A 24,224-nucleotide genomic window follows, 5' to 3' on the forward strand; every position below is an offset into this window, starting at 1 on the left:
AAGTGCAATAATAATAATAATGTAATGATTTTTAGTAATTGTTTTATTTAAAAACTGCTGTATATAAGATGTAGTGTATTTAGCTAAAGAAGGCTGATGATTTCTCTTGATTTTTTATTATTTAGTGAAGTTTATCAGTTATTTTAATATTTTAACCTTTATGAATATTCAGACAAATAATAAATTCATCTTAAGGAGTTGTGGGGTTTTTTTGAGGGGTGGTTCTCAGGCAGTCAAATCTAATGTTAAAGAAAACCCAAACATAAAAATTGGGTAATGCTCAGAAGTCATCCTTCAAACTGAATTCCATTAAAACACTTCTAATCTGATGCCCATATTGCCATTAGAGAGGTGGAAATGGTTATGTGAAATCGAGATAGGAAGATTTTCTGCCAAAACTGATATACAAGGGAAAAAGCTGTTTCCCATTAATTGAAATTTTTGGTGAGAAAATTGGGGGTGGGCAGAGGGGAATACTTCTTTCAGAAAGACATTTCCTCTCTCCTCCTCAGAGCCGGGACTGAGAGCATTTTAGCTTGTTGGGATGGCTCAGATAGTGCCACATCATCAGTGTTTTCTATGTTTTCTTCTTATGTATAGAATCATAGAACTGTTTTAGGTTGGAAAAGGCCTTTAACCCCGTCATGTCCAACTGTTACCCCAGGACTTCCAAGTTCATCATTGAAGTTCATCATGAAGGTCTTAGGCAGAGCATTTCTTAGAAAAATGGAAGAGTAGGAAAAGGGCATTGATTTCCTCATGGAATATTCCAACCTCATTTCCAGGATGAAACTTAAAAAGATGGTAGCTTATCTGCTTTTCTTGATTATCATATTTCTTACACAGAAATGGGAGATAAACATCTGTGAAATAAGGGACAATATTTTAATGCTATTTTCCCCAGTATATTACTGCATTTTTCTTCTAAGACTATATTTGTACTGTCCATTAAATGCACAATTCAATTACTGCAAATTTCAGTTCATTGCTTAGACTGACGCTGACAACTTCAACATTTGTTTCACCACTTTTTTTTTTTTTTCTATTTTGATTTTCCAATTGGAATGGACACAAGGAAATGAAAGCACAGATGTAAGCATACCTGAAAGTGGGCTCAGACTATATTTAATGTTTTTATGTTCTTTTCCATTCACAGTCTCTAATATTTGATGAAGTTGACCTGTCAGATGCCAGCGTAGCTGAATCAAGCACAAAAAATGTCAACAACAGCTTCACGGTATGGATCCATTTTAATACTGGTCTTGAAAGCTGTGGATAGGCTGTTACTAAGAAAAACAAGAATCCTCTGAATTGCTTCTTATTTTCCTCTCTTTGGAAACAAAATGTCCTTTATTTAGAAATGCTATAACGTAACATCAGCTATTGATATATTTGTTTCTGTGATTTTATTTTTTAGCAGAAATTAGCATGTTAGATAACAGTTGCTTCAGAAGATGATGATTATATAAGGCATTAAAAATACAGCAAGATTCAGTACTAGTACTTCATTAGTACTTATTAGTAAAGCTTGATTTTAGGCTGTGGTTTCTTTTTGAGGGAGCATGCTGAATTGATCCAAATGTATTTGTATTACTGTTTTAATTTCTTACAGTTTCTGGTTTCCTGTCATGTTGAAGTGTGGTTTTATTTTTATTTTTTTTATTGCTGGTCATATCCCTTTATATTTCCAATTCACATGGAAAAGCTGTCTTCACAGTTGTATGTTGATTCTGATACTGATATATGAAACAAAGAGTGTTCATAAATTCCTGTTTTTGTAAGTTCGCGTGTGTTTTGCACACAGGTCTTGCCATTTATTTTTGATCTGCTTTGTTGGAACTAAGTGATAACATCTGACACAGTTCCTCTGCTATGTCCTTCTTAACTTCTGGAAAAGTAAATTTTGTGAACAAGAATTAGCTATGAGGAAGATTGTGGGTAAAGTTGTCCATCTGGAGGTCTTGAGTTCTCCTGCAGTCTGCAATACCACAATTTTTCTTAACCTGCAGATCCATTATTCTCTATTAAAATGTTGATTTCCTAAATGCTGGATTCTCCACCTGGGACAGATTAACCCTGGTTATACATACAAACTGGGGGATGAGGCTGGAGAACAGCCCTGTGGAAACAGATCTGGGGGGTTGGGTTGATGGCAAGTTAAATATGAGTCAACAGGGTGCGCTTGCAGCCAGAGAGCTGTCCTGAGGTGCATCAAGCACAGGATAGCGAGCTGGCAGATGGAGGTAATTGTCCTACTCTACACCACTGGTGTGGCCCTACCTCAAGAAATGTGTGTGGTTCTAGGCACCTCAATATAGGAACATCAATCTATGAGGAGGATGACCAAGATGGTAAATCTCGAGGGCAAGATTTATGAAGAGCAGCTGAGGTTACTTGGCTTGTTCAGCTTGGAGAAGAGAACACTGAGGGGTGACCTCTTGGCAGTCTACAACTTCCTCAAGGAGAGCAATGTAGGTGAAGGTGCTGATCTTCCTCTGCTGACCAGCTATAGGATACAAGGGAATGGATTGAAGCTGTGCCAGGGGAAGTTCAGGTTGGAGGTTAGGGAGAAGTTCTTCACTGGGAGGGTAGTTGGTCACTGGAACAGGCTTTCCAGGGAAGTCGTCATGGCACCATGCCTGTCAGAGTTCAAGGAGTGTATGGACAATGTTCCTACTCATATGATTTAGTTTGAAGTAGTCCTGCAATGAGAGGGGAACTTGATGATCCTTATGGATCCCTTCCAACTTGAGATGTTCCATGATTTTATGATCCTGGGGTGTAGGGAAAGAAAAATGGCATGTTTGGTTTTGGTATTTTCTTTACTTTTTTTCCTTTCTTTTTTTCCTGACAATGTTTGCTGTTTGGGTATCCTTTATAATCCTTTAGGGCCGCTCAGTATCTCATTCTTCACCAGAAGCATTTTTTGTATCTTATATTGAGACTTCTGGGGAAGACAATAGTGAAAAAAGAAATCTCAGGGGCTGCAGCTTTAACAGCTTTGGAGGCACTATTTCATATCCTGGTTAAATTAGGGCAAACAGTGTTTTCTCTCAGGAGTTTTCAAATTCATTTTGAGTGATTTATAGTTCTCCTGGATTGAAGTGTCACCTGATTTGACTGTGAAATATGGCAATACTCATCATCTCTCTTAATCTTTTGGCTTTTTTCTTTGTGTTTGCCTAACCCAGTCTCCTGGCAACACAGCTCAGTGAAGTAAGACATCTCTGGCCTTGCCTGCACTGATTTGGAGTGAGGGATTGGGGGTGGGGTGACTGGTTAGCTTTCCAGCAATACTCCTTATAAATAAAAAGAAACATTTTTTTTGCCTTTTTTTTCCCTTCCATCTTAAAAAAAGATAATCCAGCTTTTCTTAAAATTATATTTTCTTTATGTTCTAAGTGACCTGTTAGCATTTCCTTTGTTAAAAAGGCAAAAATTAAACCCTTAACTTTAGCTTTCTCCAGTTAATGTACTCATCTTGTTTCCTTGTCCCTCTAGGGAATATTTTTACACAAACTTATGTAGATGGATTATACACCAAATGTCCATTTTTGCCATGAAAACACACCTTTAAAAGTGTACATTAGAATATTTTTTTTCCGTATCTTTTTGCCATTTCAGCTAAATCCGTCCCCTTCCCTCGATCTTCCACCTCCAGCTTGTAGAAGCTACTGTTTGCCTTTTTTTGCCCTTTGTAGTTTGTCTCTTTGGAGACAGAGGTGTGCATGTCAAGATTTTCCATGCTCTTTTTTTGGCTAAAATTCATGTCCTAAAATTAGTCACAGCACGCAGATTTAAGGTTGAGTTTGTTTGTAGTGTACTTGCAGAATATTTTATGTAACTAAATATCACTGTTTATTTACCAGAATTACTTTTCCTTTCTTACTACAAGCAAATTGAGGTAAAGGGAAAAGTTGAGATAAATAAATATCTGCTAATTAAAATGAGAAGCTGCTAAACTTAAACCAGCTCATCTGTTTCATTTTTTTTCCTTTATTGCTGAAGATATTACTTTTCAGTGAACAACCGACTCATTTCTAGCAAGTAGTTCCTAGTGCACAAGCTTTCACTAGGGTGCCTTGTAATAGATGATAGGAATTTTGCAGTTCTGAGCATTCTTGTCTAGAGGCAAAGATAAAAATAACAGAGGAAAAGGTATCCTTGACTTCAGAGTCTTTATATAAGACCCTTGAGGCTAGATTCTTCCTACTCGCATGTTGGTACCAGTCTCCTAAGTCTGCATGAAGAGAGAGAAGTTCAAGAATCCGATTCAGCCATAGATGTGCACCGCCCTCTCCACCAGCCACGTCAGGAGCCTGCGGGGACTTTTGCTCACCCCATCCCTGCAGTTCAGGAGCATGTGGGCACTGATCCTCATAATGGTGTTGAGTACTCTGCTGAATGTTTTTTCCACAGCACTTTGCCTCTCTCTCAGAGGGTTGTTTTTGTTGTTTTGGCACAGCCAGAGGAATGTAGTTGCACAGCATGTTACCTCTTTGGGGACACTTTGGGGATGAATCAGTCTCCCATCCTTACTGCACACAAGCATATGGGGCAGTGACCAGTTCTACTGAGAGCTGTAATTCCTTATGTTCCTTGGTTTGTAGAGGTGGAAGATGGCATGTTGAAATCTCAAGTGCAATTAGAAATAATCTCTTTATTGTTCTCAAAACAAGACTTGAGATTGAATGAAGCTGAATAGTGATCTTTAGCATGGGCATCTGGAGGATTGGTGATGTGCTTTTGTTCTACTAGGTATAAGAGATAGGATTTTAAAATATGATTTAAAAATTATTCTTGAACAGGCATATTTGATTACTGAAGTTCCTTAGGGCAAAAAAAGGTGATTATGAATTGCAATTTAAAAGGAGATTTTAACAGGTTAACTTTTGGCTTAGGTTTCTACTGCTACCTTGCTTTTGATGACAAAGAATGGATGCACACAATAAATCTGTGGTGTTAACCATGCTGCCTTGCAGGTGTTAAAGTTAAGCCATATGGATGTATAAAATGCCCTGGGTTATTATAAATCTATTTTAGAGTATCATGTCAAATGCTCAGGCATTGTGTGGCAGCACCTGTATTTAATCCTTCCAAACTGATGTTTGAAACATTTAATTAATTTCTGGTTTTTTTAGTGGTAAATGTGACATAAATAATGTAAATAATTTTAGGGTAGAAATACTAGCTTTGAAGCATTACTTCATATAGCTGGCTTTAGGCATTTGATGTGGGTTAGATTAACTTCTACTGCATCTAAAAATTACACAAAGCCATGGACAATCAATTTCTTACTGTATGTATTTTCAGAAAAATGAAAATTCTGGCTATATTAATGCTGTTATCAAATTGAATCTGAGAGTATCAAGGAAATAATTTCACTCTTCTTCTAGAATGTACTTTCTAGGAATACAAAAATTAACATGCTAGATGATGCTCAGGATGGGGATTCAGCTTGCCCTAACTTCAGGGTGGGATGCAACCATAGGTTTATAGACCCCTAAATTATGTATCTATGATAAAATAGCTCTTTAAGGTAGATTCCTGTAATTGCTCAGTTCAGTATAGACTCCCCTGGTTATTAACTAACTCCTTTAGCTAGGACAGGAGCTTCGTCATCCAGGGCACCTAAACTACAGAACTCTGCTTACAGCTTTCTGAATCAGGTGCTGAATCAAGTATTTTTTGTTGAATATGCATCTTCTGAAAGTGGTCATCTTGAGAGGGAGGAAGCTGGTGTAGGCAGATCTGCTGTCCTGGAAAGCCTACTGCAATTCTTAGTAATTAGAAATTGGCTGGAAATGGCACTTTCTATTCCACCCAATAACACTGATTACTAGGATTCTGGGTATGCTTGCAAAAATGTCTAATATCATAAATTGTTGCGTATTTTTTTTGGTTTTAGTGATGCTATAGACCATATAGACCATACAGTCTTAATTATTTATTCTGTGGAAAAATACTTCCTTGTGGAAAAATACTTCCTTGGGGAGCTCTTAATAGGCTGGGCTTTAATTAAGTATTCTCACCTAGTGTGAAGAGGCAAAGCAATAGAAACCTATAAACTGTTCTGTGTTTTATAGTTTTTATTACCTCCTTTTGATTTAACTATTTTACATTTTTTTATACTCTTACGTATTCTTATTGTTCTTCTGACTACTATTCTGCAAGCATCATGTTTAAGCGAAGTGACCAATTTGGCACTCAGGGAGCACAAATAATGGATATTTGGGAATATTTTCTAAATTAACTCTCATTTGCATTCCTTATGGGTCCCACATTTTGTCTGTTTTCTGCAGCAGCAACATATTATGTATTTTTTATCCTCTAGAATGATATTAAGATCCTTTTTCCTGGTAACTTGGAGCTGTCTGTAATTCATAAGTGCTTCTTCTATGCTTCTGTATTTTTTCTCTGGTGTGTATTTCTTTGTTTTTACCAACATTGAACTTCTTCAAGTCTCCGTACTGTCTGTTTAATACCCTGCTTAGCTCTCTCTGAAGTGCCTTGTTGATCAAAGGGGTAAACTAAGTAGTAGAATTTTTATGCTGCCTGTAAATGTTCCTGTATCTGCCTGTACTTTACAATTCTCTTCCGGTTTAAGAATTGCATCGCAAAATTTTGTAAGAGAATAATGCTTACTATCTATTAATCTTTTCCTATTTTAAAAATTCTTATTATTTCTTCTTACCTTTTTTAGTTCCCTTGGCTTTTCATCTCATTGCATAATTGGGACATAAAATAATTGATCTTTTCAATTCAAGGGCTAAACAAAAAATAATTATGGGTCAACCTGATATTTTATCTTTTTTGATCAGAAGTACTTGATTTAGTTCAAATTAAAGGGATTAAATTTTGGTTTAAAGCTTTTTTTTTTTCATATTATATAAAGAAAAAACCAAAACATGAATGGCCTTTCATTAAAGGTAGTCCCTGAATGTAATTTTATTACAAAAAGTTGTAAGTCTTTGTTCTCTGATTTCCACTTTTTTAATCAGCCTTAACAGTTCACTTTGTCCTGAAAGCGGAGGGCTCTGTTTAAGCTGTTTTTAAACAAAAAAAGTCATTACCCAGTTGTCTGTGATTCCTCGATATTTTGTAAATTTGGATAGATTCTGAAAACTAAACATTTGTTGATTTTCCTTTGACCTATTATTTTGAGCTGGTTAGGTATTTTTTATAGGTCAGGGAGGTCAAATACTCAATTGGAGCAACTGTGCTTCAGCTGTGGTTAGAATTTATAATGTTTTCTTCCAGAACTCTGATTACCGTATTTTCCATCCGTATTTCTGAATGTGGCGTATCCTACATCTTGGTGGGGGATGTAAAGTTTACTGGCTTATAATTTATGTGGAACCAGTTTAAAGCATAAACCAATTCTTTTCATCTTTGAATCCTACTACTTCTGTTTTTACTGGGAGGTTGCCCAGTTGTACTGGAAACTCAATTCTTGTGATTCATCAGAATTTCAAGTTGAATATTTCAACCAGGTCTAAAGACATACTGCTTTTCAGCAGTTTATTTCAGCCCTGCTGCTTCTGACGTCAGTCGCTCTCATCGTTGAGATTAGCTGCTTCTAATTGATTTTAGAAAGTTCCTTTTAATATTCACAATGGGCTTGGAAAACAGAATCAGTTGCCAGACTTTTGCAGTATGTTGGAGAGATGATAGTGTTAATTTCTCAGACTTGGATGTATTTCACTTCCTTTCTTGCCACCCAGATTTTTTCAGAGCTTTTCTTGAGACTTTTCTTCAGGGACTACGAAAACTTCAGGGAATGTGAGAACTGTTTAACCTTCCCCAAGCCACATCAAGAGGAAATGAGAAGAGCCTTTTCCCAAAGGAGTTTAAAACCTTTCATCTTTGGGTTTGGGCACTCCAGTCTTGTGTCTTTTCGAATATCAGAGACAAAGAGAGATAGTCCCAAATCTGGGAATAATTAATCCTAATACTAGGTTTTTTTCCTATTTAAATAATCCAACATCAATACAGTTTTATTACCAATTCCTGATTTGCCTGAAGTTCAGGGTCTTGAGGTTTATTTAAATGCAGAAAAGCTTATGGATGCCAGGAGGTGTTTCTCTGATGCTGTCCTGCTTGTTTACAAAATCCAATATACTGCAGTTCCATCTCAGTGGACGTAACAGTGGTTTCCTTACTCATAGCCTCAAGTCTTTTTCAGACATTATTCTACCTCAGTCTGTTTTTTCATGGAGAGACACTCACTTAAAAGTTGCACTGACCTTTTTCAGGCTTTCTGCTGCTTCTCTTTCACCATCTTTCTTATTTCTGTAGTTTGGTGAAATCATCCTGCTACTACAGAGTTGGGACACTATGGGGATCACGGGTTCAGCAAACATCTTGAAAGCTTTGGCCTGTTCCAGACTTAGGGGGTTTCCCCTGTTTTCAGCTATTGCTAAGCAAACTTTTTTCACTACCTTGTTCTTAGCCTGGATGACTAAACTTTCTGGTTTGCTCTGTAGGAATACTCTGGAGCATAGCTATATGCAATTTTGTTTTCTTTGTGAGAAAGCTGTTCTTAGTGAATTTCTACATGCGGTCTCTGCACATGTTCCCTTGAAGGGAGACACCCTTGCTTGACTTGCTTTAATCAACCACGAGGACGCGAAAGGAATGTATTTGTGTTTGTACACACGTTTCTGTTTCTTGGTGAATTTACATAAGCCAAATTTCACATAGTTACACATGAAGTTTACTTAGCTTAACAGAATCTTGTGTGAACACTTTAGTTTGCTTGAACCTCTGCTGTAGGTGTATCTTAACTCAATTGCATACTACTACTACTAGTGATCCAGGTATGGGTAATGAGCTTATGTTAGCTTTGAAAATTATTTGTGTGAAGAAAAACAAAAGAAATATCAGTAAAGTACTGTATACTGTGTGTGATGCTATCCTTGGGATTCCTCTCAGCATACTTTAAATCATATTTATCCTTTAGATATGCAATAATTTCCTGGGTTTCGGTACACTGAAATTTCCTTTTCATTCCAGTTAGTGTTAACACTCCTAGCAGTGTTTATTGATGATGGTGGGAGTTCAGACACATTTGCAGATGTCTTTACTTATAGTACCTTCCTCTGTGAGCCAAATCCTACTCTCGGAAGCACTGCATTGTAAATTTTGCCCTGAGTCTTATCAGAAGGGTCGGTGCATGGCATCATTTCAAGGTGGGGGAATGGCATTTCCAGACATTCACTGTGCTCTGTTTGCAGTCTAAGCGCAGGGCTGGTAGGAGTCCTAGAATGACATCTGTGAAGATCTCAGGGCCTTTTGTTACCTCTGGGAGGTAGGATATGTCTGGAACCAGCTCAGGTTCATGTACTGGCCTCACCAGTGTGACTCAGCTTTGCATGGGTAGCTAACTCTTCGGATGGATTTAGTTTTTCCCTAGTTACAAACTATCTGCTGTTTCATACAGATTCTCATTAGCCTCTAAATGACAAAGGCTTTTTGATGCTCCCAGCCTGAGCAATACTCAAACCACAGAAAGAGAGGGGAAGTGCTTTGTATTCCATTTTGTTCAATTTTCCACTCAGTTTTCTTTTTTTCTATATTCAGGCGGCTTAGAAACAAAACAAAAACTGAAATAGCAAATTAATATGCTGAGGGGGAAAAAAAATAGGCAAAAGCAATTACTGTGCACTTGCAATGCACTTAGGGGTTTTTTTCCTCCATTTAGCATTTGTTCATTTTCCCCTGCCCTCTGACAGTGACAAAAAAAAAAGCATAATGAAGCTGAGAGCTCTTTGGTGAGCTTTGGGTGTGACTTTCAAGTTTTAAGCTCCTTAGCCCTGACTTAATGCACTGTCTCCCTCTCCCTAGAGTGTCTGGAGACATTAAAGCTTCCAGTTTCATTATGAAAAAGCAATAAAACATTTCAGCTGTAAGGCTAAAATCCATAGATAAATCACTTGGGATTGAGCTATTACAAGAAAGCTGAATACTTTTCAGAATAGGAAAACAAGGGAATGCTTAGAAATGTGACCATTCTGGACTACTGTACATTTTGCTTCTGGTTACACTTGCCTGGATCTTGTTTTCAATAGATTTTGAACTTAAACAAAAGTTTTGGAAGATTGCACTCAGAACATGTCTCTTTTTTCTTCTTTTTGTTTTCTAGGAGTTTCTTTAATTTGTTAAATGCAGTAAGATGATTTGCATAGAAGTAAATGCATAAAAAAACCCTTTTATTTACTTTTCTGAACTGATGGTATAGCACTGGTGAAGCAGTTGGAATGTTTGGAGAGCAAGCAGACATGACAATTTCTAAAGCTAACGTTCTTACATCGAGATTTGTTAAGCACATGATACTGGATTGCCAGATTTTATTCTTCCTGCAGTTTTACACTTACCTATACTCTGACATTTCTTTCTCTTGCTTTCAAAGTGGTTAAAATACCTGGAGAAGCCTTAAGAAGTATCCCTCAGTGCAGTTCCTGTATACCAAATGATTTTATAAACAAAGCCACCGGTGTAAACTTTGAATGAATTTCCTGTTTCTAGTGAACAGGGACCCCTGGCTTCAAGCAGCTGGATCATGTTTAAACAGGCATCTGTTATTACAGATAAAAAAATACTCAATTGCTCTTTTATTTTGTTTAACTTTGCACCTAATGCCATCAAGTATATATCTAAATGTTTTCCTGTAAGCACAGAAGCCATCCCATCTGATAGACATGTAACGAGCTGGTGAAGCTGGAGCTAAGGGCACTGTAGTGCAAAGTAATGTGCCTAACAAATTTTTATGTAAGAACGCTGAAGAAATGTGCAAGCATTGAACTATATATAGCATTTGCTAGTTTACATTTACAAGAATGGTTTATTTTTTTGGTTATTTATATTTTTATGGTTTCTGTTATATTTAAATGCTGATTTAAGATAAATACCTTGTTCTTCAGTCCAAATTCATGTAACTTTCCTACCCTGCTTCTTGTAACTGTCTCATTATGAAGTTATACTTCTGAAGGAATAGCATTTTTCTGTTGGCAGTCGGTTGATGTTGGACACATGAGGTTAAATGGGGAACTGTATATTTCTGACAAAGTGACCTTTGCTGGAACTGTTTCACAGCTTAAGGCTACGCGTTGTAACTGACTTACTTGATTTACCTGAGTGCTGTTTTCACAGAATCACAGAGTGATTTGGGGCTTGGAATGGGACCTCTGAAGGTCATCTGATCCAAGTCTCCTGTTGAAGCAGGGCCACCTAGAGCAGGCTGCCCAGGACTGTGTCCAAACAGCTTTTGAATATCTTCAAGGATGGAGAGTCCACCACTGCCTTGAGCAACCTGTACCAGTGCTCAGTCATCCTCACAGTAAAAAAGTGTTTCCTGATGTTCCCACAGAACCTTCTGTGTTATAGTTTGTGCACATTGTGACTTAGCTTGTCTCTGGGCACCACTGGAAAGAGCCTGGGTCCATCCTCTTTGCACCCTCACTTCAGGTATTTACATAGATAAGTAAGGCACTTCTTGATGAAGCCATGCTGACTACTCCCAACCACTTGTACCTGGATATATTGTGGGAGACGTTTCTTCATTCATGCTAGATGTGGCATAAGGAAAGGCCGCCTAAATTACCCGGCTGGATTCTACTACAGAGTGAAGGCAGAGTATGCCTTAAACCTGTTTCTGTGAAGTAACTGCTTTTGTCCTTCCTTTTGGTTAAGCCCATTTGTCCTGGTGTACTGGTGCAGAAGATGCTCTGTGGATCTAACCCTTTTTCTCCCCTCCTAAGAGTTTTTATTGTGGGGGCCAAAACCACACATTACTTCATTACTTGTGAGCTTGGCGAGAGTGAAATCGGAGAAGGCCAGCAAAGAGGGAAGCAACGTTTTAGTGGAGTAGACAGAGCTAATTGTTCTGATTATAAATTCTGTATTGTACTCAGGCAAATATAATAGCCATTTATTACTTGCCTTGCTTTTAAATCATTCGCTCCCTTTGTGATTTATCCTTTTGCCTGGCTCGGCTCATTTTGGAAAAGAATCGTGACAGTTGAGTATAAAGCACCAACTGCACCTTTGACAGTGACAGTACTGTTACAATTTATTTAGTGTCTCCTGAATCCAAGACATTAAAAGTACTGTCAAAGCTGTCCAACTGTAAGAACTGTGATTTTGCAGACAAGTTCTGATAGGTGCAGGAGCATCAGTGACCCCAGCAGTCTATTCCCACCACTGTAATGGAGGTGCATTCATCCGTTGCGTTCGTATGGACTCACCTCCATGAAGACAGGGAAATGGAGGGGTAGACAGAAAGTACGGGAGGCCTAACATGTTATCCTGGTATTAGCCAGAATTCAATCCCCAGTGTCTGGAAGCACTGAGAAGTTACAAAGCATTAAATCTGTCATGTGCATGCCCCAAGGCATCTGGTGCTGTCCCTCAGAGGAGAGATGGAGGTGCTCTCTCTTTCTGTATCACCCTGTCTTCATTATTTCCAGACAGATATTTTAAAAATATCTGTTCAAAGAACAGGAAAACCATTTCCCCTCCTGTTTCAGATTGTAAGTGATGTTTCTACATTACTAAAGTCAATTCAAGATTGGCCATACAAAGTGCTATTAGTGTAATGCCTGATAATAGTTTGGAGCAGCAGAAGGTGCCTTAATGCAAATATCATGTTGCAGGAAGCAGGGTGCTTTGCAATAGCTGCTGTGTTGCTGCTTAGATGTAGACCATTATTTCTTGATTAGCAAATTTGGTGCCTACATTTTTCTTTGAATAAGTAAAGGAAAATAGAAATGTAGCCACCAAGCTTTGGAATTGTATTTTCTTATATATTGCTGCTATGCTAAAATATGTTGAAAGTTAGGCAATAGGCTTTAAATGAAATCTCCATGATTTTATTTTACAGATCATAAGTCTAAACCTATTGGGTTGAAGATAAATAGAATGTTTTAAGAAGTTAGCCCCTTTGAAAGCAAAAGGTGTTTTCAAATCTACACTAAATTTAATGGCAATTTTATTTCATTTCCAAATATTAAGCTTGTTCCTAATAGGTGCTGCCTGAAAGAAGAGTTGCAGTAGCGGCCCAAAATTTGACTGTGTAATTTTCTTCAAAGTAATTTCCAGATGTGTATGTACATACATGTGAGTATGTGTGTATTTTTAGAAGCCAAATTATCCTAGTGCCAACACATGTGAAAATCCCAGTTTATGGCAAGACCTATGTGGTGGCAGACTGAACAATGTCTTCTTTTTCTCTCCTTCATTCCCCACTTGAAAAGCTCCTGTTTTTCCAAACAGAACAGAATGTTATCACAGCAATGGGCTATTTTTCTTTTTATCCAGACATTCTTTATTTCCTATGCTGTTTTAGGACTTGTGTTGTTTGTCTCCAACTTTCAAAACTATATATGCCTACTGTGTTAAAAGAGGTTTTTATTCCCACTACCTCAGTTTCATTACTTTCCAGTATGCTACAGTATCTGGCTTTGACAACTTTCTTCTCCAAAATCAGCAATGACTTCTTCTTGGCAACTAACAACAGTGAAAATTTTCAAAGTAACTTAATCTTCTAAATTAAATCTGCTTTATTTATTTATTTTTAAGGCCTTTTTTACTGTCTTCATCCTTCTTGATTTGTATCCTGCTTTGTCAGCGTGTGAACCATTAGCACCTGAGTTCCTCCAAGATTTAAGAGTTTTCTTATTCTCTGAAGCAAAAGAAAACTCTTTTACCTCAGTGGTCTTCCAGTGGTTCTTGTGACACTTCCTTTGCCATTGTATTATACAATTTCTTCTTGTCTATTGAGATTTTAGTGTATTCAGAACGATATACAAATAATACCTGGGGCAGCAAGCAGTAATTTAAAAAAAAAAGTTAATTTGTAATAGAAGAAAAGACACTGACTTTGGTTGGTAGAAGAAAAGATACAGGACTTTGAATATGAATGCGTGCAATGAGATAAGTTTACTAGTAAAATCCAAATTTACATACCTGGAAAACAAGGGGTTTTTTTATGTCTGCATACAAGTTAAACTGTCTTCAATGAATGTACTCTAAAACTCAGTTAATTAATCGTAACTTTCCATCAGCATTCTTTGGAAAGCGTGCCTTCTGAATAAATGCAAATAAGAAGCTATGGGAAGTCAGTCTTAGCTTAGGACAAACAAGAACACCTATACTGAGTTAGTGTAAAGCTCATAAAACCATAATGAGTCAAAGTACTATGATAGCAGTAGCAGGTAGTCAAGAAAGGAGTGTAAGCAGCAGAGCACGTACAGTGATTCTTCCTCTTCTATAACTTCCCAACATTCACTCATTGGTGGATTTTGAGGACTTGCTGAGTTGAAGGTTTTGGATATTGCATTTTATAGTATATGATGCATCTATTTGTGATGAATTCGTCAGATACCTTTTTAGACATTTATACTTCTGGTGTCCTCAACATCCTTTGGGAATACTGTTCAAGTCTAAATAATGCAGTACATTTAGGAAAAAACACTTGTTTTCTAATCGTTTCCTTGGTTCCCTGAGTTCTTATGCTTTGTGAAATACCTAATTAGAGCACATCTTCCTGATTTAGTAGAATGAAATAGATGAGAATTTAAATGGACTGCTTAGTTTCTTTGTCGTCTTTTTTTTTTTTTTTTTTTTAAGATAAATAGAAAGCATTGACAATGGTTTTTGCACATAATGCTTGTTGTCTTTTTTCTGTGTTACCATATTCTTTCTTGAAGTTTGTTGTTAAAAATACATAAATGAAAGTGAATACGTAGTTTAAACATCCTGTTATAGATGCTGTATTTACAAATATGTGTCTTCCAACTTCCCACTTTATAGCACTAGTAATAATTGATCCTGAATTCAGTTGTTCATTAGTATATAATTTAAATTTTAGACTTTTGAAATGCTCTTTACTTGAAATGTTCTTAAACTTCATTAAGTTTATTATGCTCTGAATTTAGTAAGAATTTGGGATGCAGGAATTTCTGTATGTTTACATGCATTGGTTAGCAATTTTGGTGACATGATTTATTTACATGGATGTGTAGCACCTTTTGAGATGGCCTTTGGTGTCCCACATGGCTTATTTAAAGCTGCTGCTCTGGGTGCTGTGGTCCTCTGTCATACTTACCTGCCCCATCCTGATGCTTTGGATACCAAAGGGCACCCCCATTGGCAGTAGATAACTATGTGTGAACAACTGAACTAGGGCCTTGATTTTGGGAGGGGAAAGTGGAGACACGCAGTAGTAGAGACATGAGTGAGTAGTAGTAGAGACATGAGTGATACAAATAAATATTACTTGGAAAGATCAAGACTGTCAGGAGTTTTCAGCAGTAAATGCAGCTGTTGTTGCTTAGCGGCATTTCACAACATCTGGTTGCATATTAGCATCAGTAATGAGCATGGGAAAAGAACAGACGCAAAATGCAGAATTTTGGGCGAACTTGTCCTAACTTAATCCGTATTATAAAGTCATGCTATATAATAGCAAATAATCTGGTGGGTGTATTTGCCCAAATAAGATTTCTCAGTCCATGGAAAGCTGGAAATTCCAGCAGAACGCTGATTGTCGTTGGAGCCAGGGTTATATTATGATTTAATGGCTTTTCTGGGCTTCATTTGATGACCTGGCTTAGAAAAACATTTTGAAGTAATAAAGCGTCTGTTTGGCTCCAAACTAATGAGAGAAGCATTGCTCTTTGCATTAACTGTTCTTTAGGAAGAGCTGTGGAGACCTACTAATAAACCTTATTAAAAAGATTAAGCAATATTGAAGGAAATAGAAAACAGAGAAACTATTCCATTCCATGTGAAGCGAGTACATAGGAAAAAAAAAAAAAGGAAATAACCAAATGCAAGCCCACAGGGTTTTTGCCTCCCCTCCATGTGACTTGCAGCTTGCTGCACTTCAGTTACATTGCCTTTGAGATGTGTTAAAGTGCAGCTCAGTTGAATGAAGAAGTGGATGGGACATATCAAGGCTAGAGACTTTACGACAGACACTGGGTAAGTAAATGCAGCTGTAGATAAGTGTTTACTAATATTGTGCAAATGTTACAATATCTAGCATGTAGCATTTAAAACAGTACTCAGAGCTGTAATTTTTTCTGGTCCTTGCTTTGTTATATTGAAGTAGTTTGCAAGTTTGGTAGGTACATGCTATGCAATAGATTCATGTATAAGACTGAGAAAGGATTTAATCTTATTTTTCAGACATCCTACAACAAAACAAATAGCTTTCCTTCAATTTCACGTACTTACTTTGTTTTAGATTCTTTGCAATGTAAGTAACTGCTTTGTCTATTTTAGTGCAGTGCTGAAAATAATTTCAGTGGGAGTTAGCTGATAGTTTCTGGTGCCTTCCTGTTCTTTTAATTATTCTTCTGTTGGTGAGGGAGAGGGGAAACCAGCTTATACTCTGAACCTCCGAGATACAGCATTTTCACATTTCTAGAATCCAGCTGCAGACCACTGAAAACTCCCCAGCATCAACTTGTTCCAGGAATTCATTCAACCATTCAAGTAGGATATGATTTCAGCTGTTTGCTTTATTTCTCTGTGTCTTTTTATAAAGATTTGTATGTGTTCTTTTACCGACTTTTACATAGAAAGTTCTGTTTTGAATTTATGTGTGTTTAAATTTGTATAAATTTAATATCAATATACAAGATAGAGAAATTATGAAAGCTTTTGTTGTTGTTCAAGACTTCCAGGCTTTTGATTTTGGTGTGTTTTGTTTCTAGCAATTGTAATGGACCTTGCAGTTCCTGTAATGCTGTTAAGAAATAGGATTGCAATTTTAGTCAATTAGTAATTTCCAGAACAGTTGTTTTAGCAGTTTAAGTGCCTGCCATTTGAGTATTTAAATCTCAGTGCATAGACAAAGAGGTGAGAAGGAGGAATGATCAATATAGATTGTAAAGACCTGTGCTGAAGCCTGATTCGAATCTTGGGAGCTGAAAAAAGAAAAGCAAACTCCGTCATGGTTGGTAGTGTATTAAAGAGAATAGTTTTAAGCATTTGGTATCTTGTGAGGTAGGGTGTTTCGTCCTTTTGCATCATCTCACAGGAAAGAGTACCTGAAATATTACAGCCTATCATGATTTTCATTGTCTGGATTATTAAGAATGTGTTCTCTTTTTCAGATAATCACTCCATTTAGGAGGCTAATATTGTGTGCTGAGAACAGAAAAGAAATGGAGGACTGGATAAGCTCTCTGAAGTCCGTTCAGTCCAGGGAACACTATGAGGTAGGTTGACATCCCTCTTGGTGGGACCTGTACTAGCTCAACAGGTAAAGCTACAGGACACAGAACTGAAGAATTCACCCTCCTTAGTGTGAAAAGTGTGGCTAATGTCAGAGAGAAGCTGCATCTTAACACCTTTACTTGTGAAATGACAGCCTATTATCACACTTCTGCTTAGAAGTTTGGAGGGAGAACAGACTAGATACCCTTTGGAAAATACTTTTTGGTGAACATTGCATTGTCATTCCCTTGTAATATGGAACCATAGGTAATTTCAGTCACTGTAGCTGTGTTCTGTACTTGCAAATTTGTCTTAACTTCTCCTTTACTAGACCGCACAGTTTAATGTGGAACATTTCTCAGGGATGCATAACTGGTACGCCTGCTCCCATGCCCGACCTACCTTCTGTAACGTGTGTAGAGAGAGCCTCTCTGGAGTCACTTCTCATGGCCTGTCTTGTGAAGGTAAAAGAAACACTTTCCCCTGTTTATAATGCTGTGCATGTAGACAGATGGCTGATGAGGAATGATTCTGAAAATAATGAGTAAGAAAATAGCCTGAAGGGAGACATTTATTCTCTAGAGTGACTTTCTTTTGGGCAGAGGGACTACTAATGGTCTGGCTTACCTTCTTCATGCTCCAGATGCCTCTTTCTAACTCATGTCAATAAAGCACTTCCTTCTGCTGCAGTGACTAGTTTGGAACGTGCTGGGTGGATGGTTTGCAAGAAAAAATAGGATTTGTTTCATTTGCTCATCAAAGTGAAATGTTAACACTTTGTTCAATTGTATGACCTCTTCCCCTCCAGTTCTTGGTTACTCTGTTGCTGATGCCTGATTCTGCAGTGCAGGCAGGACAGATGAGGACAGATTTATTGCTTTAAAAATTGTCTCATGCAGTGAGGGGGTAGAGATGTAGATAGATGTCTTTTTGTTTTGATGGTTCAACAGATGAAATCCAGCACAAAGAAGAAGGAGCTGTGGGTAAGGCTTCAACATGAAACTTATCTGGATAAATGATATTTCACAAACAAATATTTATAATAAACCTGAAAAAGCTTATTTATTTTCTGCTGCAGGTTCTGTGAAAAAGTAGTAACAAGTTTTGTGTTAAAATCCATCTGAAAATAAAGCACGTGTGACCATGACCATGAAATATATATACAATGTAGAGGTTTTAAATTTCCAAAGTAGCTAACTGTCCAGAAAAGAATTATAATAACACCATTCAAAACTTGATTTTTTGGATGCATGTTACTCAACTGCAAATGCATTTCTGTTATTGATGCTGTTACAATACTTGAGGTCTGAGCATAATAATGTGTATTAAGGAAATCTTATGAAGGAAACATTAACCCACTATCCTGAATTGTCCATGCTTTTAATGTCACTAATGGTGCAGTTGCCAAGGAACGGGACAAACCCATTTCGTAGAAATTAGAAGTAGCATAGTTACTTCCAGCTACTCTGGTGTGTATTTTCCACTGTGTGGAGTCGTTTGGACGGTTTTAAGGCAATTATGGTATTTTCAGTGTCTGATATTGGCAGATGGAAGTATCATGTGCTAAACTAAAATGCAGTTGTATTGCTTCTGTGTACAAATACAGTTATATTTGCTCAGGCAAATGAAAGGAAAGATTTCTTTCCTTTCATAAAGAATTTATCTTTCCATAAGTTAGTATTATAGCTATTTAAAAAGGCTGTTTAACAAGAATTATTCTTATAAGGTTATCATTGTTAATGGTTGTGGTTCATAATTTTGTGGCTTTTCTAGTTTGGGAGTTTGTCACATTTCTTCATAACTTGTTACAAACTAGTGCTATATTTATCCACATTTCTGATGCCAGTTGATCTTTAAGCAGTTTTTCCAAACGGCTCATGAAGGTAGTTTGAATTTGCTTTCACTGATCCACAGTTTCATAGAAGTGTATGACCTGGATTGTTTTATATGTAGATACTATGATTTTCTTTTATCTATTGATAGGTTTACCTCCTTTTCCTTCTTAGCTATGACATATATTTTTTTTTCTTTTTTTTCCCCAATTGTTTTTTGAAACAAAAGGAAAACTTTAATTATGCATCTAAGCTAAATCATTTGACAGTCGACTGAAATACTCATACTTTGTCCCTGATTTTGTATACCTGTGAAAACCCATATTAACCATCCTTAATTTCTTCATCTAAGAAGTGTGTTTTGGTTTGATACTACTTCTTTCTCTGAAATTCTTATGTGACTGAGTTTATGTTTACTTGCTTCTGCCATTTGCACTTCTAATGTATTTCACCATCTATTTTTTTTACTTGCCCTGTGTTAGCAATATACACTGTTTGAGAAGACAATGTAGGAAGTATGGAGTCTTAAGATTCCCCAGACATGTTCTGTGCTACTTTTTCTCATTGCAAGCTTTAAAAAAACCTGTTTAAATATTCATGCCTGGCATCTGAAGCCTCCAGCACTGCTTTACACTGGGAATCCATTTATGCCTATACTAAATTCAATTATTTGTGTGGTCATTGATCCCAGGCTACTCTATTATGTCTTGTACTTAGAAGCATGAGAGGCTTCTTCTCAAGAGATATTGGAGCTCTTCCTTCTCTCAGTGGTTTGGGTTACTGGCACACCAAGTCATCTTGAAAGTAGTTTAGAGACTTTGTACTCTTTGTGGTCTAATTCTTGACTGTTGACTGTAGGCAAAAATAAAAATCAGTCCCATTGCTGATATTTTGCAGTTCATGCTACTTTAAAAAATCAGTCCTGTAGTATTTTATTCTCTCAGACCTGCTGGTCGCCAGCAGCGCTACACAACTGTGGTTTTCAGCCTGACTACACAACAAGCTTCATTTATTTTGGAGATAAGATTGGTGCCTCGTGTTTTTCAGGACGCCTTACCACCCAGTAGCTTTTCGCAAAGTTTGACCAAATTAATTGCAGCCCCCCCTGAAGACACTCCTGTAAGTTTTGTGGAAGCCGGTGTAGGAAAAAAGAGTATGTTAATACCTTTGGTAGGGAAAAGACTGTTGTGTGAACTTGCTTCTTTTTAGAAGTCAAAGAATCAAGATAAATATCAAACTAAATATGTAAATTCATATCAAACCAGGCCTCATTCTTTCTGCTTCTCAAAAAACAATTGACTTTTAAAGCATTTAATCATACGGTCCTTTGAGATGCAGTGCTATTTGTCCCACTAGTTCCTTCTTTTGTGTCTTCTCAAAATATAGTGTACTTCTCAAATGTAGTTTGTGTTGTGTTCCTCTAGATAGCTCTAAAAGACTTATCTCCGCAACTTTCATCCACAGTTTTCAATAGGACAGAGAAATTAGTTACCAAGTAAATACAGGGATACATGGAATGTTTAGGCAAAGAAACTTAAAGAACCTAAAGTTCATTATCTACAGAAACTCTTTAAAAGCTCTCTAGCCTCAATTACTCTGTGTTAATACCACATTTGTATCCAAGTCATTGCCAGTGAAACACTGCTTTTATGATTATTCTCAAAGATGTATTCCTTCATGCAGTGTTTTCAGTATCATGACTGAACCTTGATTGTTCAATATCAAATATACATAATAAGCTGGAGATTGCAGTTTAAATGGGATGCTTTCTCCTGCGATGAATTGCACAAACAACCAACATTGAAAGAATACTTCAGGGTCACGAAGGCAAGGAATATGAAAATACTGGGATTAACTTGACTCTCTAAATGCACTTCATGTACTTGGTCTTTTTTCATCATGATTGTTTTTTTTGCCCACAAAACCCTCTTCTTCTTACCCACTGCACAGGTTACTTACTGTGTATCCACTACTTGGGTGGTCATTGTTTCCAGGATATTTGCCACATTTTCTGCACAGGCAGGAGAGTGTATAGTGAATTAAGTGGTCAGGAAGAGAAGGGATGTTGGCTGTTAAAGAATTAAGGAATAACAGAAAACACTGCTCTGTGACTTTGTATCACACTGTGCGCCTGTGTAATCCTGGAGAAATCACTTCAATAAGATTTCTGATCAAATCAGTGGTTGCGTGTTGGTTATAATCAGGGACCTATATGACAGAAAAGCTGTGCATAAAATAATGGTAATTTTAAAAGGCCAGGAAGAAATTAATATGATGTGTAAAAAGCAGCATTTCATTAGCTTTTGGTAAATAAGGCAAGTACCTGTTGAAAATTATCATGAACCAGAGTACAGCACAGCTGCATCCTTGTCAAGAACCACCCAGTGCATGCATTGAATGAGGGTCCTATTCTCAAAAAGTGTATAATCATATAACTGAAGACTTGCCTACGGAAACTATATTGCAAAGCTATACTGCAAAGTTAAGTTGCATAAGTAATGATTTTGTAGTATTTTGTAATATGAGTATTCTTTTACCACTCTAATATTTAATTAACTCATAGAGTTATTTATTTGGGTGAAAATAGTAAAAACTGCCAGGACACTGCGGAATTTTATCCTTTGTAACATAGATGTAAGCTTCAGATTGGATTGAAGTTAGGTTACTGTTTTCACAAGTCACTCTATTTTCACTGTGACTTGTCCATCATCAAATGTGATAGTATTCTTGGAAACAAAACACCAAGTTTCTTGGAATACCTGAAACAAAATCCTTCCATTTTGACAATGTAACTATAGCTACCAGCTCAAGGATCTTTGGATCAGTTTCAAAACCTTTGGCTTTGGCCTTTGAAGCTGGAAAAGAACGGTCTTAGCCAGTTCTTTGAAAAACACAGAAGAGAAAACTCATCATAAAAGTAGTTTTGGGGGAAAAAAACTAGCGTCCTGCCAGTGTTGTCTTATTAATTGAGGGGTGGCTAGAATGAAAGGTCTTTGAGAGAGAAGTGTTCTATAAGAAAGGCAACATATATATATATTTTCAGTGCAATAGATCCTATGATAAGATTCAGTAATGTTGACTTTTCTTCATTGTAGACAATAATAGCTCTAGATTTAATCACTGTGTCTGACAGCATAGGTTGGTATCACTGTGACAAGAGTTTGCTAATGAAGTGGTTCTTTTGGATGGCTTTCTGAGAGATCTGCTTCATATTCCAGCTAGAAACATTTACATAGGAAATGAAAATTTAAAATAATGTCCTAATAATCTAGATTTGGTTTGGCTCCATTTTTAATTTTCTCATCCTTTAACTTTCATTGGTAAAGTAATGTTAATTGATGTCTAGCATTATACCTGCATGTTTCCAAAAGATTTCAGATACCAGACTGATACGTGACTAGGACGCAGTAGGTTGGCAAATGCACAATATGATCATAGAATCATAGAATAGTTAGGGTTGGAAGGGACCTTAAGATCATCTAGTTCCAACCCCCCTGCCATGGGCAGGGACACCGCACACTAAACCATGTCACCCAAGGCTTTGTCCAACCTGGCCTTGAACACCGCCAAGGATGGAGCATTCACAACCTCCCTGGGCAACCCATTCCAGTGCCTCACCACCCTCTCAGTAAAGAATTTCTTCCTTATATCCAATCTAAACTTCCCCTGTTTAAGTTTGAACCCGTTACCCCTTGTCCTGTCACTACAGTCCCTGATGAATAGTCCATCCCTCCATCCCCAGCATCCTTGTAGGCCCCCTTCAGATACTGGAAGGCTGCTATGAGGTCTCCACGCAGCCTTCTCTTCTCCAGGCTGAACAGCCCCAACTTTCTCAGCCTGTCTCCATACGGGAGGTGCTCCAGTCCCCTGATCATCCTTGTGGCCCTCCTCTGGACTTGTTCCAACAGTTCCATGTCCTTTTTCTGTTGAGGGCACCAGAACTGCACACGAGACTCCAAGTGAGGTCTCACGAGAGCAGAGTAGAGGGGCAGGATCACCTCCTTTGACCTGCTGGTCACGCTGCTTTTGATGCAGCCCAGGATACGGTTGGCTTTCTGGGCTGTGAGCGAGTTTTTCTGAAAATGTGAGCCTACTCTGCTAGTTGAGGTATATGGGATATTTGCACACTTTGGGTCTATGAATGCTGCTGCTTTTTTAAATGAGCAGGGGAGTTATTGTAAAAGCAAAAAACCTATGGCCTCCTTTTTCTTTGAGCTAAGCACATACTTCCACACATCTCCCAGAACAGTGAGGATTGCTCTCAAACTCAGATTGTTGCTTACCTAGTCTCAACTCACTTTTTAAATTGATCTGGCAATGGATCAGTGGAATGAGAAATTTATGATTCACAAGACCTTTTGTACCTTGGCTTAATGTTTTTTAATGGTGGACAAGTGATGGGCCAAAGCTTTTGACAGTTTCCTGTCAAATATTTGTTTGAGACTACTACTTCTGGTCTGCTGGCTAGTTCTCATAAACCTTTAATGGCCTTTGCCAAAATAATTTCTATAATGCAGTCTAAATAGACTGATGTCATGCAATTCCATTAAGAGAAATACCCACAGTTGGGTGCGTCAATCTATTTGATATAATATGGTATCATTAACTAGTCATATTAATTGAGTTGAACAAAATACATATAGTTACTAGATTGTCAAAATGTCTACCTATACTACACACTTGTGCTGAGTATTCCAATTAGTAGATTTTTAATAAATAATCCATTAAGGAGTCAGGCTCTTCTTCACTTAATGTAACCTCTTGGAAAATGTTGTAACTACCAGTATCCTGAGTAAAGGTATCACCATCTAATCCTTCAGTTCCTCGGCTTCTGGGAAAACAAGGCATAGCATGGTGCCCGAACAGGATCCATTAAGCAAAGAAACAGAGCTCCTGAAGTAAAACACTTCTGTGAAAACATACCCCATCACCTCTTGCAAATTTGAACCATGTATCTGAGTTGTGTCACTGGAGGAATAGAAGAGGCAAAAATACAGTTAAAGATTGTCGTGGTTTAAGCCCAGGCCGTAAATCAGAACCACGAAGTCCACTTCCCCCCCACCTTTCTTCCCCCCGCTCCTGGAGGGACGGGGAGGAGAATCAAAAGAATGCAGCTCCCACTGGTTGAGATAAGAACAGTTTAATAACTAAGGTATAACACAAATC

At 37.5% G+C, this 24,224-nt stretch overlaps 1 protein-coding gene across 2 annotated transcripts in view; it reads left to right on the forward strand.

Annotated features, from left to right (window-relative positions):
- The window catches only part of DGKH (diacylglycerol kinase eta), a gene marked incomplete at its 5' end in the record, with an annotated part of 167,644 nt that overhangs the window by 100,996 nt on the left and 42,424 nt on the right, over positions 1 to 24,224 (forward strand). For both annotated transcript variants that reach the window (XM_080613420.1, XM_080613421.1), the window contains 3 exons: positions 1,157 to 1,237; positions 17,124 to 17,228; positions 17,558 to 17,690. In XM_080613420.1, coding sequence (XP_080469546.1) covers positions 1,157 to 1,237; positions 17,124 to 17,228; positions 17,558 to 17,690 — 319 coding nt within the window. The remainder of the gene's footprint in view (positions 1 to 1,156; positions 1,238 to 17,123; positions 17,229 to 17,557; positions 17,691 to 24,224) is intronic.

Source organism: Psittacula echo (genome assembly GCF_963264785.1).
Source record: "Psittacula echo genome assembly, chromosome: 3".
NCBI classification, from domain to species: Eukaryota; Metazoa; Chordata; class Aves; order Psittaciformes; family Psittacidae; genus Psittacula; species Psittacula echo.